This window comes from Sturnira hondurensis, unplaced genomic scaffold (assembly GCF_014824575.4).
Source record: "Sturnira hondurensis isolate 20B ecotype Veracruz unplaced genomic scaffold, ASM1482457v3 Scaffold0022017, whole genome shotgun sequence".
Taxonomy (NCBI): Eukaryota; Metazoa; Chordata; class Mammalia; order Chiroptera; family Phyllostomidae; genus Sturnira; species Sturnira hondurensis.
The window spans coordinates 9,128,680-9,143,543 of record NW_028094648.1 but is presented as its reverse complement, the minus strand read 5'-3'; the positions used below and the strand labels follow the sequence as shown (position 1 = coordinate 9,143,543).

General features: G+C 44.8%; 1 protein-coding gene across 2 annotated transcripts in view; it reads left to right on the top strand.

The window, feature by feature from the left end:
* ATP10D (ATPase phospholipid transporting 10D (putative)) overlaps positions 1 to 14,864 on the top strand; it is an 85,470-nt gene that overhangs the window by 58,658 nt on the left and 11,948 nt on the right. For both annotated transcript variants that reach the window (XM_037034238.1, XM_037034239.1), the window contains 5 exons: positions 1,151 to 1,335; positions 5,477 to 5,783; positions 8,869 to 8,945; positions 9,974 to 10,099; positions 12,849 to 13,049. In XM_037034238.1, the coding sequence (XP_036890133.1) occupies positions 1,151 to 1,335; positions 5,477 to 5,783; positions 8,869 to 8,945; positions 9,974 to 10,099; positions 12,849 to 13,049 (896 nt within the window). The remainder of the gene's footprint in view (positions 1 to 1,150; positions 1,336 to 5,476; positions 5,784 to 8,868; positions 8,946 to 9,973; positions 10,100 to 12,848; positions 13,050 to 14,864) is intronic.

Below are 14,864 nucleotides of genomic sequence, written 5' to 3'. Positions count from 1 at the left end.
GCCCCATCCTCTGGTTCAGAGAAAAGCAGTGGTCTCACTTAGCATCTGGCCAATAGTATAAAGATGCCCACTGCTAGGTCATTTCTCAGTGATGATGTGAGTCCTCTGGATGCACATTTCCTCAACCGAAATCCCAAACTCTAAAGTGCTCTGTGGGCTGAGGGCCGAAACTCACTGGGCAGCCAAATCAAGCCTGATTTGATAAGACTGTTTATAAGTCTTTATTAGCCTAATTACTGTGAGCATTTGTATGGTTTACTGCAGAAATATTAATATACTAGGTTACTAGCTACTACAAAACAGGATATATTGACCATAGTACCTTTTTAAAATCTGCACAACTTTTGAATTCCAAAACTGCCCTGGCCTCATTTCAGAAAAGAGAACTATAGGCGTATGCTATGGAAGAGCACTGAAAAAAGATATTACGTTTTACTGACAAGAGCATTCTTTAACTTCTGCCCTTACCCGTGGCAGTATCACAGAATTATAAAACTGTAGAGCAAGGTTACATAAGTAACTGAAACAATCCCCCTCAATTTGCAGAAAAGGAAGCTAGCCAAAAGGAGAACAAGTATGTTTTATTGACTCCTAAGGCTTCCTTCTGGAAATACGGCTTTGGATATGACTTTTGGTCTGGGCCTTCACACTTCCTTTGGGTTCCTGGAAGTTACTGGAGCGAGATCCGGTTGGCTGACAGATACGGTTCCATCGTAGCCCAGGCGAGCTTCGGCTGGCTCTCGTTTCTCACAAGCCCCATTGCACCTTGGTCCATCTTCAGGCNAAAAAAGATATTACGTTTTACTGACAAGAGCATTCTTTAACTTCTGCCCTTACCCGTGGCAGTATCACAGAATTATAAAACTGTAGAGCAAGGTTACATAAGTAACTGAAACAATCCCCCTCAATTTGCAGAAAAGGAAGCTAGCCAAAAGGAGAACAAGTAAGTTTTATTGACTCCTAAGGCTTCCTTCTGGAAATACGGCTTTGGATATGACTTTTGGTCTGGGCCTTCACACTTCCTGTGGGTTCCTGGAAGTTACTGGGGCGAGATCCGGTTGGCTGACAGAGACGGTTCCGTCGTAGCCCAGACGAGCTTCTGCTGGCTCTCGTTTCTCACAAGCCCCATTGCACCTTGGTCCATCTTCAGGCGCTACGGGCATTGAAGACCGTCTGCAGGAGGGTGTCCCCGAGTCTATCGAAGCCCTTCACAAAGCCGGCATCAAGATCTGGATGCTGACGGGGGACAAGCAGGAGACGGCCGTCAACATCGCTTACGCGTGCAAACTGCTGGAGCCAGACGACAAGCTCTTTATCCTCGATACCCAAAGTAAAGTATGTATCATGAGATTACACCAGTCTCTTTGTTTTTCCAGAGCCAGTGGAGCATTTGTGATTTTGATGATTATAAAGAGAAAGAAAACCGGTAACTGTTAGCCCCTTGACAGTTATTTATTCTATCCAGCAGCCTAGCTCATGCCCGGGGGAAGGTATCCCAGTTCTTCTAAAGGCTCAGTGAAACATCAGAATGATTCAGAGGAATCATTGCTGAATAAAGGCATTAAAAAGAAAGAGTCTTTATTTATTTGTTTGTTTGTTTTCCTCCTCCACATTGGGTGGATTACCAGGGATTTAACAAGATGTAGCCCATAGTGACAAATACATCAAGTTCTGGGATAAGAATATACCTCCCTTTCAAGTTGAGGAGAAGAGATGATTTCTGTTGGAATCATATGAATATTATTTGCCTGGTAATTCTAAAAATAGACTCTTGAGGTAAGGATGCCCTCTAGTGGTAATTCTTAGATAGGGTTCCTAAGAATTTTAAAAGTTTGAAGATTTAAGAGAAAGTAAAAACTGTATTTTCTTTTTTTAAGGTGAAGGGACTTAGAGGTTTGGACCCAGACATTATTTCTCAGTGCTCCCCACCCCACCCAAAATCTAACACAAACATTCTAATCACTAAACAAGCGTTTTTTTTCCCCCAGAAAGTTCCTGGTATAGTGATATTCTAAGATTTATGCATATTATTTAATTAGCTTGGAAAACCTTCCTCACTCCTTCCTCACTAGCCATGACTAATCACTGACACCCACCCTGCTACGCCGACCTGCCCCTGCAATCCCCGGAGCTGCTCATCCGGATCACCCCCCGCGCCTTCGTCACAGGCTGCCATGTGTGGTTAGCCGTGTCTTTGGGATCAAGCCTCAGTCAACACCCAGCTAGATCGCACACCAGAGGAAAGAAGAGTTTCCTCCTTCAACACAGAGCAGGTTCTCTTCCGCAGCTGGCAGTAGCCCGGGGAGGCTGCAGCCAGCTCGGCACCAGCCAGGAGCTGAGCTCAGGAAAATGCTTGGTCATTTCAGTCACAAAATTGGTTGTGCCCCAAGGCTGGTAAGACCCAGGGTCGGTTGCTTGGCCTGCTAGTGGCCAGGTAAGTGACCTTGGGGAGTTACCTTCCTGAGCCTTTCTCCTTACCTGTAATGTGAAAGGAATGCCTATTTCATGAGGTGGTTATAAACATTAAATGAGAAAATGTATTGTTTAATGGTTTCCCTGGCAGATGCAAGGGGTTCGATGAACATTTAAAAGGAAAAGTAATCAATTCTTGGTGTCCAATTTTAACTTTGTGAGCAATGGAATGTTTAAGGTTGTGACATTTATTTGTAAATACATACTTTATGGCAGAAATATTTGACACTACCAATTCAAATAGTCTTTACAAGGTTACAGCGTATCATCTGTGGACTCTTCTAAATGCAAAGTTGGGGGGGTTGTTGTTTTGTTGTTTGTTTTTGTTTCAGTTTTGTTTTTTGCTATCAATAGCTATTTAACCTATGTGAATGTCACACAGGTAGAATAACTGAACAGCACACAGTGAACTTAATTTAGTTTTAGGATGACTCAAGTCCACGCATGTTAAATGCCAGGCACATAGCAGCAGTTCAGTCACTGGTGTTATTTCCTCTTCTCCCCCCTCCACACCCCTCAGGAGCTGCTGCGAGTTGGGGGCACTGCAGATCGGGGAGCCCTATTTGTCAGTTAGGGAACGGATTGCTCCCGTGACCTTCTAAGTGGGCCCCTGGGAACCAATGGAATGTCTGCTCATTTCTAGTGTAGGAACTCAGCTTTACAACTTTCCATCGACTTTTGTTCCTAGATTTATAAATTGGATCATAGTAAATGTAGCCACTTACAGACTGTACAAAGTTCCCATTCTCATGAAAGGGTTTTTTTTTTTTTGCTTTTTTGTTTTAATATAATAATTTCCTAGATTATTTACTGCTCAGTGATATATCAAGGGCCTTTCAGGATTCATTATTTAGTTTTTAAGTTTTATTTTTATAATTTTATTTTAAAGTTTCTCCTGAGATAGTAGCTTTTTATTTTCCTGTCTATTAGACTTTATGAAAGGCTATTTCATACATGATCTCATTTGACAATCATAGCAAGTAGAGCGGATAAAATTACAGTGTTCTTGTTTTATAGCCCGAGTCTCCCAAAGGTTCGATGGTTTGCCTAAGTACCTACAACTAATTAGTTGTCAAATATGTTTTCTAAATTATGTGAGATAATCTATATCTATACATATTTATATACAGTTGATTTTCATTATTCGTTAAGTTCTATGAAGTTGTCACAAACACTGAGTTAGCCAGTAGTGACCCATAACCTCTAGGGGAAATACAGGATGAGGTTCCCATGAGCCTCTGTTGACAACTTTTTTGTCAACCATTCAGCACATAATCTCCTTTCATGTGTGTTTCCATTTAAAGGCATAACACACACACATATTTGGTTTGTTAACGTTGAACAACACTGTAGCTCATGCCTGACGGAAGCTTCACTAACAGTAGACAGTACCTGTATGTGGAGACCCTTTTAAATGATGAAGTCACTCACAGAAACCACAAATAATGTGTCACTGAACAGATGATGTAAAGGACACTTGTGTACAGTTCGGGTGCTGACATAAGAAGGCAGAGCATCACCTTGTTCGGTTCTGCTGGACAGACTCAGGACTCGCACTTTCTGTCACTCTGCCCACGACCACAAATGGCTACGAAAGCACCCTGTTGCTTGTAGGTGAGATCGCAAATCCCACGAGTAGTGAAGACCAGCTACGTGTGTGGTAGGCACAAACATACTGCTGAAATGAAAGTGTAATTAATTTATAAAACTAAACCCATCACATGTGCAGACAAGAGGATATGAGCATCTCTATAATTTATCTAGAATCATAAAACTACAGAAAACTTGCGCCCGTATTTGGAGGGCATCCACGCAGATTGCATTCTGTGCTCTGTGCACACACACGGGCCACAACACAGTATCTGTAGGGCCAGGGTCAGGTTTGCTGCAGAGGTAAAGGTTGCCAGATGCTCCCCTTTTTAACTTGAGTGCCCTGTTTATAGTGTGTGCCATTATTAAGGCTCTGTCATGTCATGCCTACATACCCATTTCTGCTTCTCCCCTCCCCGTCTTATTTCGCTGTGGGGTGAGAAACACTTGATAAACAGCATTTGAAATAAGAGTAAAAATGGCCTCTCAGTGAGGGGTCTTTTCCTGAATAAACTGTTTCAGGCTCAGCGTATGGCTCAGCATGTAAGTTCACTGCTCCTGGATCGCTAGACTCTGTCCTTCGTGGTTGTCACAAACACTGTGTCATTTGACACAATTTCTGGATAATGTCATTGTTAAGTTGTCTTGAGTAGAATTCATTCAACGCATACTTATTGGGTGCTTGGTTTGGCCCCTTTTTAGTCATTATGAAGACTTTAAAAGTAAGTCAGAAGAACTTCCCAACTAGTGTGGGACGAGGCAGGTGCACACCCACCAGATGTGACAAGCACCACAAAAACCATCCCGATCAGAATTACACACCCCAAGGGCAGGGATCTGGGTTTCATTGGCATCTTCCCAGCACCGAGAATGTTTTCTAACATAGAGCAGTTCCTCTATAAATACTGAGCGAATGAGTGAGTGAGTGAGTGAATTCATTAACTCAAAAAGCATATAAAAACAGTAATTACTGATCTGAATTCTGCCGTATGCCACGCCTGGCACTTTGTGTGAATGACTTCACTTAGCCTTTCCGGCAATGTCACGATGTAGACATCATTTGCATTTTCTCAGACGGGAATCTTGAGGTTACATCACTTGCCTAAAGTCAAGCAACTCGGAACTGGCAAAATAAGACCAAAAGGCTCTTGAGAATCACTGTTTGAGAAGGCAAAATGCACAAATAAAGTTCTGTAACTATTTCCCTGCTGCAGATGCCCCCATCCTTTTAGCCCTTCCCCACGTACACGCAGCGGTCTTGGAGGAAGAACTGTCAGATGTCCGAAAGTAACCTGTCATTCCCTACCTAGGGTTCCCTTGATGCAGCAATTGCTAAAGAACACCGATGATAAATTTAGCTCCAGGTGGCCTCCAAGGAGTCCCAATGCTAACGGTCTTTCCCTCTTGTTTCAAGGATGCCTGCGAGGTGCTGATGGGCACAATTTTGAACGAACTTCAGAAGAACGCAGCCTCTCCAGAGCAAGCCTCATTAAGCGAGGGCTTATACCAGCCTTCTGCCCCCCGGGACTCAGGGCTGCAGGCTGGCCTCGTCGTCACTGGGAAGGCCCTGGAGTTTGCCCTGCAGGAAAGTCTGCAGAAGCAGTTCCTGGAGCTGACTGCTTGCTGTCAAGCTGTGGTCTGCTGCCAGGCCACCCCCCTGCAGAAAAGCGAGGTGGTGAAATTGGTACGCAACCGTCTCCGGGTGATGACCTTGGCCGTTGGTGAGTGGGGGTGATGTCCAGCCCTGCACTTCTGTCTTTCGTATCACACCAGACGCTGGTCCGTTTGCTTGTTCTTCCTTCTGTGTTTCCTTTTACCCGGCTGGCTGGCTGTGCTTTCCCTCGCCTTTCTCTTCCTTCTTTCTCTCCATCCTCCCACTCCATTCTTATTTCCCTCCATCACCTATTTGACTACCTTCTATAAACCGGGTGGTAGGGATGTGACAATATGAAGGGGGACTCCAGAGAAACGGGAATTATCTTCTGGAGGGTGCACCCCTCATGGTACAGGCTTCCCCCGGTAGGTGAGTGTTCTAGGGGCCCTTGTCTATCCGGGTACCAGCTGGTTGTGAGAGGCTGTGTTCAGCTTCAGTGAATTCTTTTGAAGACTCTTTCAACATGCTTGCCCATTTCACAAAGGGTGATTTACAAGCACACCTACTCACACTGCACTGCGTGTTCAGCAGTTTTTGACCAAAACCGTAGGACCCCTGTGCCCCACCCACCCTTCACCCAATCTCACCCCATGACTATTTTTTGTTTCCCCTGATGAAAAACTTTCTAAAAGGGAAATATTTTACAAATGTGGAACAAGTGAAACAGAAAATGGCAGAAGCACTAAAAAGCATCAAAATCGGCCAGTTCAAAAATTTGAGCAGTGGACAAAATGTCTCAATGGGTATATTGTGTCAAATAGAGAATACTTCAAAGGAAGTTGGTCCAAAGGTTGTGGGTTATTGTTAAGCTGAAGGTGAATGAATTTTAAACATGTAAAAACAAATACACAATTTTATAGGTTAAATTCCAGGTTTGGGGGGTGTCCCCTTTTGTATAATAGTCAAGACTCTCCGGATGACATGTTTGAACCCCAAATCAACTGGCTTCAGGGTAATGTATTGAATCATGGAACCGAACTTTCTGAGGGGTCTACCTTCAGGAAAGCTTAATTCAGGGGCATGAACAATTCGTTGGATCATCTGTTCAATAAATAGTTACGGAGTGCCCTCAATGTGCCAAGCATTTTTCTAGGCAGTAGGGTAAAAATGTGTACAACTGACAAAGCACCATTTCTTAAGCATAAATGTATAAGATCAGATAGTGACAAATACTACTAAAAAATAAAGCAGAGCCTGTGGGCGTAGAACATTAGGGGAGCCAGCAGGGACTGACTCCTCCTTGGAATATTGTTCTGGTTAGGCCTGTATGAGAAGGAAGGAAATGATAAGCGAGACACGTGAGATCTGTGGGGGAGAACATTCGTGTAGGAGGAGACGGTGAGAGTGAAGGTTATGGTCCATGCTTGGTGTGTTTGAGGCCAAAGCAGATTGAGGGAAGGGAAGTATTTTCTGCAGGTTAGTCAAGGACAGAGAGGACAGGGGGCAGACCATGTAGGTTCTTGGAGGCCTTGATAAATTTTTGGCTTTTATGTGAAGAGGTAGTCATGGGAGGACTTTGAGGAGGGGGAGGACATGATCTGCCTTAGGTTTAAAAGGACCACATGTCCGCTGTGTTCAGAGGAACTTTGGGGGTACAAAGACGTGAGTAAGGGGACCAGCTGAGAGGCTGTTGAAATAATGGAGGCAAGAGATGATGGTGGCCTGTGCCCAGACAGAAGTGGAGGAGGTGATAGGACAGGGTCATGTAATGGACATGGTCGGAGGAAAGAGTGGGTGACATTTGCGGATGAATTTGATATGCTGTGTGATAGCAGGAAGTAAGAGGTACAACACGGCTTTGTCTCGAAGGATGTAAAGGATTCCATTTACTGAGATAGAGTCACAAGTTGGGTTTTACACACATTTGAAAAATCCATCGGATGTCTAAGCAGTGATGTCAGGTACACAGCTGGATACAAAGGCTGGAAGTATAAAATTGGGAATCATAAGTCCAGTGATGATATGTAAAGCCTTGATAGTAGATGAGATCACCAAAAATGAACATAAATGGAAAAAAGCAGCGGTGTGAGTTTAAGCTCTGAGACATTCCAGTGTTGAGAGGTGAGCAAGAGGAGGACTCAGCCATGTCTTCCGGCTTCTGTTTTCACCTGGGTTGTTTTCAGTTAAGGTGGCTCCTCCCCTCAAGGTGCTGAGGGAGCCACCAAAAACTCGCAGGTTTGCATCCTATCCTATTAACGGCCTGAGTGAAAAGACAGCACCTCTTTTTACGTTTTTGGAGTAAAGTAGCAGGATTAGGGTGGAATTGTGTTCAGCCATTTGACTGAATGAGCATTATCAATGAATGACTTGGTCAAGCCGCTGGATTGTGGCTTGAACTCCTGGATGTGCTGATTGCATCAGGTAAGCTGAGGCATGTGCTAATATCTGAACCAATCATTGAGGCCAACTAACAGATACTGCTAATTGTCCAGGATTGGGTCCGTTGTCATCCTAAATCTGGGGGTTCGGGTTTGCCTTCACAAACCACATGGACTCAGAGTCCCCAAGGAAAATCAACATACTATTCCCAGAAACCAAGTGAATGGCTGGTGGGCATTTGGGAACAAATGTTCATTACCAACAGAATATAACAGCTCCCCTTAAGAGGCTTCCAGTGTGTGGGAGAGACCAAGAAACCTATAGCAAGCATAATATCATGTGAAGGGTATGAGAGTAGACATGGAGGGGTGGAGGTGGAGCCTGAGGAAGGGGCATGTGGTCTAAAGGGAACATGAGAAGGATCTCCCAGAGGACGTGCCATCTAAGCTGAGAGCAAGAGCAGTTGAAATCCTGGGCTGGCGGTGATGAGGACAGCGCTGTCCGAACAGTGAAGCAGCACGTGCAGCGCCCAGAAGACGCAGGTTGTATCTAGAAAACGGAAAGCAGCCTGGGTGGATAGAGAAAAGGGAGGTCAGTCCAGAAAGGCGCCGTGGCATGAAGCATTTTAAGGGTGTCCTGAATTTGGAATTCATCCGGATGGTGGTGGGATGCCACATTCAACTTCTGCTTCACTGGCTCCCAGGCCACCCGGAGACACGAGATAAACTTTGAAGAATGTGTATGTTTGCTTGAGTGGCCAATATTGATTGGCAATGTTCACATCATTTCTTTCCTCCTCATATGTTTCTCACCTTTTCTTCGGTCCCATAAAGGTGATGGTGCCAATGATGTCAGTATGATACAAGTAGCAGACATTGGGATAGGGATCTCCGGTCAAGAAGGCATGCAGGTAAGTGGATGTGATGCACCCAAATTCCATGAACTTGACCTGCCCATCCAAGGCAACATTCTCTGTGGTAAAATCTATGTTGTATTAATAGAAAAAGTCTATATGGTTAGCTCAGGAACAGGAGACAGGAACTTTTTCCATTTATTCGTTTTTTATTCACTGAATAAGTATTAAGGTATTTTCCTGGGTAATTTTAGCTCTCTGGTTCACTTGTTCAGGTGAAAAAATATATCTAATCTAGATCAAACTGTAGATAGATAGATAGATAGATAGATGCCCTGAATTAATGATACGACTTTTGCAATTGAAAAAACCTTCTAAGGATTTGAATAAAAGACCTAGAGATCATGAAGAGAGAAGGAGAAGAGAAGATGAGAGAATGAGGGAGGTGGGAGAGTCCTGTTTGCGTGCGTGCGTTTGTGCGTGCTCATGTGCCCGATAGTGTGTGGGTACAACATTCAGATAGAAGCTTATCCAAAAGATTGCCTTCTGTGAATGTAGCACATGCTATCAGAGGAAGGTGGGATGTGAGACTTAGGTTTCCCAAGAATTGAAAGTTATGACCTCCATAGATCAGAAATTCAGGGGTCTCTTTGCCTGACACATTATACAAAGTTACCTGAAATCGTGACTGCAGTGTTTACACTCCCCTCATTGAAGGGAAGTGAATGCACACCATCCTTGCTGAGGGAGCTACTTTCTAGGCAAGGTGCACTTGTTGAAATTACCTCGTGAGCAGTAACCAGAGAGAGGTCTTGTCTCATTTGACCACGCTGGGAAGCTGAGTAGGAACCTCAAGCAACCAGTTGTGTTTGTTTTCGTTTTTATGGAGTTTTTTGTTTGTTTGTATTTGTGGGTTTTACGGGGGTCGGGGTATTGTTTTTTGTTGTTGTTTTTTGGCCTGTATGTAACGTTTAAAACCACGTATTTGACGAATCCGAGCCTGGTGACAGTCAGGTGGCTGCGCTGTGTATGCTGTGACAGGTTTGATCACTCAGGGTGGCGCTCTCTTTTCATTGCCTCCGTAGGCTGTGATGGCCAGTGACTTCGCCGTTTCTCAGTTCAAACATCTCAGCAAGCTCCTTCTTGTCCATGGGCACTGGTGTTACACACGACTTTCCAACATGATTCTCTATTTCTTCTACAAGAATGTGGTATGTAGCTCCCGAGAATTTACCCCTTCCCACCTTTCAATCCTGCATGTGTATGGGATGAAGAGAAAGTGCCCTACACTAAGCTCTCTTCACTTATTGATGTTTTGGGGGCAGCCAGGAGCACCCCTGCTGTCTTAGCAGAAGTAATCTGGGAATGTGCTATGTTTCAGCCGCTGACAGCAAATTGCTAGGCTTGTCCATCTGCTAGCAGGTCCTATTCCCTGTGCATTTAACCTCAATTAAGGCCCGTCTGATTCATTTAAAATCTAACTTTTGACCTTCCCTATAAAGGCTGTGACCAGTGGGATTACAAAATGTTTAATATTGCCTGTCTGAAATGAGTAGAAGGGTTTGCTTCCATTTTACAGGAGATACCAAAAAAATCTGCTGTCCCCAAATTGATGCCCCGTGTGTTACACTGAAGATGCACTTGGAAACCCAGTGTAACGCCTTGGCCTGTAGCTGGCTGGCCTTCACCATGCAGGAGTGCTCTGGCGAGCCTGTAGAGGGTATTTGTGCTGGGTGGTTATCTGATGATTAAAAAACTTTATTTCGGTGATGCAGTTCCTAAAAGGGCAACATTTGATGAGACGTTCTGGCTTCTCATCTTTGGCATGCCACTTAAATTTCAGTTTCTTTTTTAAAAAATCATGTTGATCTTAGATTGCCTCACTGAATTCCCTCCTGGGTGGGGCGGTAATGTAAATATGCCATGTCTTACAGACCAAATGTATTCTTAGTCTTTAAATTCCATAGGTAGCGTGTTAGCAGTGAACATAAATTTATTTATTTTATTTAATCACTTAAATTGCCCTTTAATTTCTATCTTTTTTATTTTATTTTATTTTTTTAAATATATTTTATTGATTATACCATTACAGTTGTTCTATTCCCCCCTTCATTCCCCTCCACCCGCACACTCCCTCTCCCACCATTCTCCCCCCCTTAGTTTATAACCACGTGTCTCAAGTTCTTTAGATTCTATATTGAACATAAATTTATATCACTCCATTGAAATGCCACATTTAGGGAAAAATAACTGTAATGGGTCATTTTTTGGATATCGTACGTGTGTGATTTAGGTGCGTGTGTCTGTCTGTCTGTCAGCAGGAGCATCTTTTTTCCCTCGCACACAATGAGTTTTTTAGAAAGGTGGCCGTACTTTCAAACATCTCAGAATTAGAGTTAGTGCATTTAGTCAGAGTGTAGTAAAACCTTGATACCTTGAAATATATAATGTCTCAGTGTGTGATTCTGGAGAAAGCTGGGACTTCTCATGTGAAATTCCAGGATTTAGTGGTCAATGACTTTTGAAGAAAAGCTCCTCTCCCAGGGTTTTTTTTTTTTTTTTAATGCCTTTACACTTTTCTCCCTTCTCAGAAGATTAAACCCAAGGGTTGAGAAACACTCATCTGAGAAAGAGATGCGCCTGCCCCTGGTGAGAGGGGGTGTTTCTAGCAGAGAGCGCAGCCCCGGGGAGCGAGGGCCCTGTGATCTCTCCCCTCTGTGACCCTCGCTGACTCTTCACCCCGCCTCCCTCCCACTTTCTTTCTCCTACCTGCCTGGCCCATGGGTGCTTTATGCATTGTGGAAAGAAGGGTGACCATCAGGGCCACTGGAGTTCCTGGGTCTTGAACAACCTTTTGCTAGAGGTGAGGACTGTGGATTCACTCCCAGAACAGTGCCCCAGACCACACAGACTCGGAGTGAATGCCTGTTTAGGAGTGGGCACTCTGCACGTCCACTGGCCACAGGCTGGGAAGCTCTGTTCTCAGGGTTGTGGGCCCTGTCCTAAGGTGTCCCCGTGTGTCTGTGACGATGGTAACGGCATTTTAATATTTGGAAGGCACTTTAGAGGTCAGGAGCACTTTTTAACTTGATCTCGATACGAAGCCCTGAGGTGGTGTAATTCTTATTTCCCAGATGAGGAAACCAAATTCCAGAGAGGTTGGGGAACTGGCCTAAAGGTAAACCATCAAGAGAGAGTGTCCCGGGCCTTGAAACAAGACCCCTTGCAGGTTTGGTACCCTCTCCTCTGGCATGCCCTGCTTGAGGGCACAGAGCTTCTGCTTCCATGGACTTAGTTGTCTGAGAGAAAATGTGGGAGGAAACTGCAGAGTACACTTCCCAGCCTCCAGGGTGACCGACTGGCCTGCTTTGCCTGGGACGGTCCCAGTTTTGGCAGTGAAATTCCCATATCCTGGGAGAGGCCTCAGTCCCAAGCAAACTGGGATGGCTGGCCACCCTGTTGGCACCATTGCATTTCACCACTAAAACATAATTGTGAACCCCAAAAGCAAGAGAATGGACAGGGTTGTATGTCTGCTGCATACCAGGCACTGAGCTAGGTTCTCCTCATCTCCGCCCAGAATGTCTGAAGTTGGAAACTGCCTGTGCCACTTCTTAGCCAGGTAACTGTGGGCCAGTTCCTCTCTGTGCCTGTGTTCTTCATCTGTGTGACGGGGACAAGAATAATTCCCAAGTTGTTACGATGATTAAATGAACTTTCTGTAAAGCTCTCAAAATAGTGCCAGCACCACACAGAAAGTGGTGTGTGTGTGTCTTCATTTAATGAATCATGCCCCCCCCCCCAAAAAAACCCTGCGTGGTAAGATGCGGTCGTCCACCCTGTAAGTAAGGAAACCGCACTGAGGCTGCGATCACACGGTTCCAGTGGCAGCGTGCGGATGTGTGGTCCCGGCACACCTTGCTGTCTCTAAGATGCGAATGTTCCTCTTTGTGTTCCTAGGCCTATGTGAACCTCCTTTTCTGGTACCAGTTCTTTTGTGGGTTTTCAGGAACATCCATGACTGACTATTGGGTTTTGATCTTCTTCAACCTCCTCTTCACATCTGCCCCGCCCGTCATTTATGGTGTTTTGGAGAAAGATGTGTCGGCAGAGACCCTCCTGCAGGTGCCTGAACTTTACAAGAGTGGTCAGGAGTCAGAGGTGGGTGCCAAAGCCACGCTGTTGAGCCCAATACACTCCCGTCGTCCAAGTCCGGGCATTTTTCACTCAGCCCAGCTCCAGTTCCCGGGTACCCACAGAACTGCACAAAACTATTTGAATTGTCTGATTATTTCAGATCTCCACTAAAACATGGCAGATATTGTTGTTTACGTCTGCGATGAACACGGGTAAAATGATAAAAGACCTTAAGTACTTGTACGAGAACAAATCGAGTGTTTAGACCTCACAGCTAATAATATCTAGTATTTAGTAAACCCCGCTCTGCCTTTTATTGTACAAACTACTAAACATCTGTCTCATTTATCTCACAAAATACTCTGAGAGAGAACCTAGCGTTGTTCCCTAAGATGAAGAATCCGAACCTCTAAAGGTTAAGTAATTTTCCTGAAAATGTCACAGAAAATGGCAGTCAGTGCCAGAACGCTTCTCAGTCTGGCTCCAAAGCCCGTTAAATCCTCCAGGCTCTCCTGCCGTGCACAGCAGGCGAGTGATTGGAAGGGCCCCACCTCCACTTTATTGATCTCCTAGCCCTGTCGTCTACCAGTGACATATCACTTACAGCTGTCCCCTACTTTCCACCCGTCTCTCACTGCCCTTATGGTCGTTGCCGATGGAGTTAGCTGTCACAAAACTCTTCTTTCTAATTCATTGTTTACAAAATTAATAATAACCGACATGAATATTGCACTTACGAACATTTGTGTAGTGCCTTTGCACGCCATTCACTGTTTTAAGTGCAACATAGATGTTCTCATTATCCACACTGTAGATGAGGAAAGTCAAGCACAGGGAGTCACCTTAAGTAACCTGGCCAAGTCCCAGAGCTAGTGTGTGGTGCAGGGGAGCCCAGGCTCCTGAGCCCATGGCGTCTACAGTTAATGCTTTCCTACAGAAAGAACACTGGTGCTATCTTTAGTCCTTGAGCCCCTCCCCACCCTCACCCCTCCCCAACACACCGTGGCATTTAGTACCGGAGATCCAAAGTGCTCTCAGTGCCTTGTCCAGATCACAGCACCTGAGGTAGACCAGTAGCCTAAAAGACACTTAGCTGTGTATTCACTATTGTGCCGAGAGGTCAGTCTCATCAGATATTCTAGTCTTGAAAAGAAGATGCTGTTAGTCAAGACTGTATCAGTTGTAAATGATAATAAACCAGCTCAATTTGCCTAAATGAGAAAGGGGGGTTGATTGGCTCAAATAGCTGCAAAATCCAGGTAGAATGGTGACAGAAACTGTTACTCTTAATGCAACTGTAAATGTCCTCACTTATGGTTATGTTATAACTCACTGGCCAAGGTGGAGTCCCATGCCTTTCCCTGTGTTTGTCCCTGTGGCTGGAGAGAATGTTTCCCATTGACCAGGCCTGGGATGTACCCCATTCCCACTGGGGCCAAACCACAGGGACAGGGTTGAGAAGAAGGGTTTCCTACAGAAGCAGGGGACAGTCAGTACTGAGACCCACCCCATGACACCTGTGTGTTGGCCTTCCATTGCTGTTCTTAAAACAGTCACATAGATCAGCCCATGTTCGAAATCATGGGTTACATGTAGCCTGAGTTTAAACTCCGTTTCTGCAGTGTGTGGCCTTTGTAAGTTATTTAACTTACCCGCCCTTCACTTTCTTTACGTTATAGAGATGGTGTGAGGATTAAGTCAGGTAATAGGTGTCAAAGTTCTAGCTCCCAATAGCGATCTATTTTAACCCCCAGAATTAACCAGAAATTTGAGGAAATCCCAGATTTAAAGCGATACATTTACTTTCGTGAGTCCAACCTCACTCCAGCTTGATCCGCC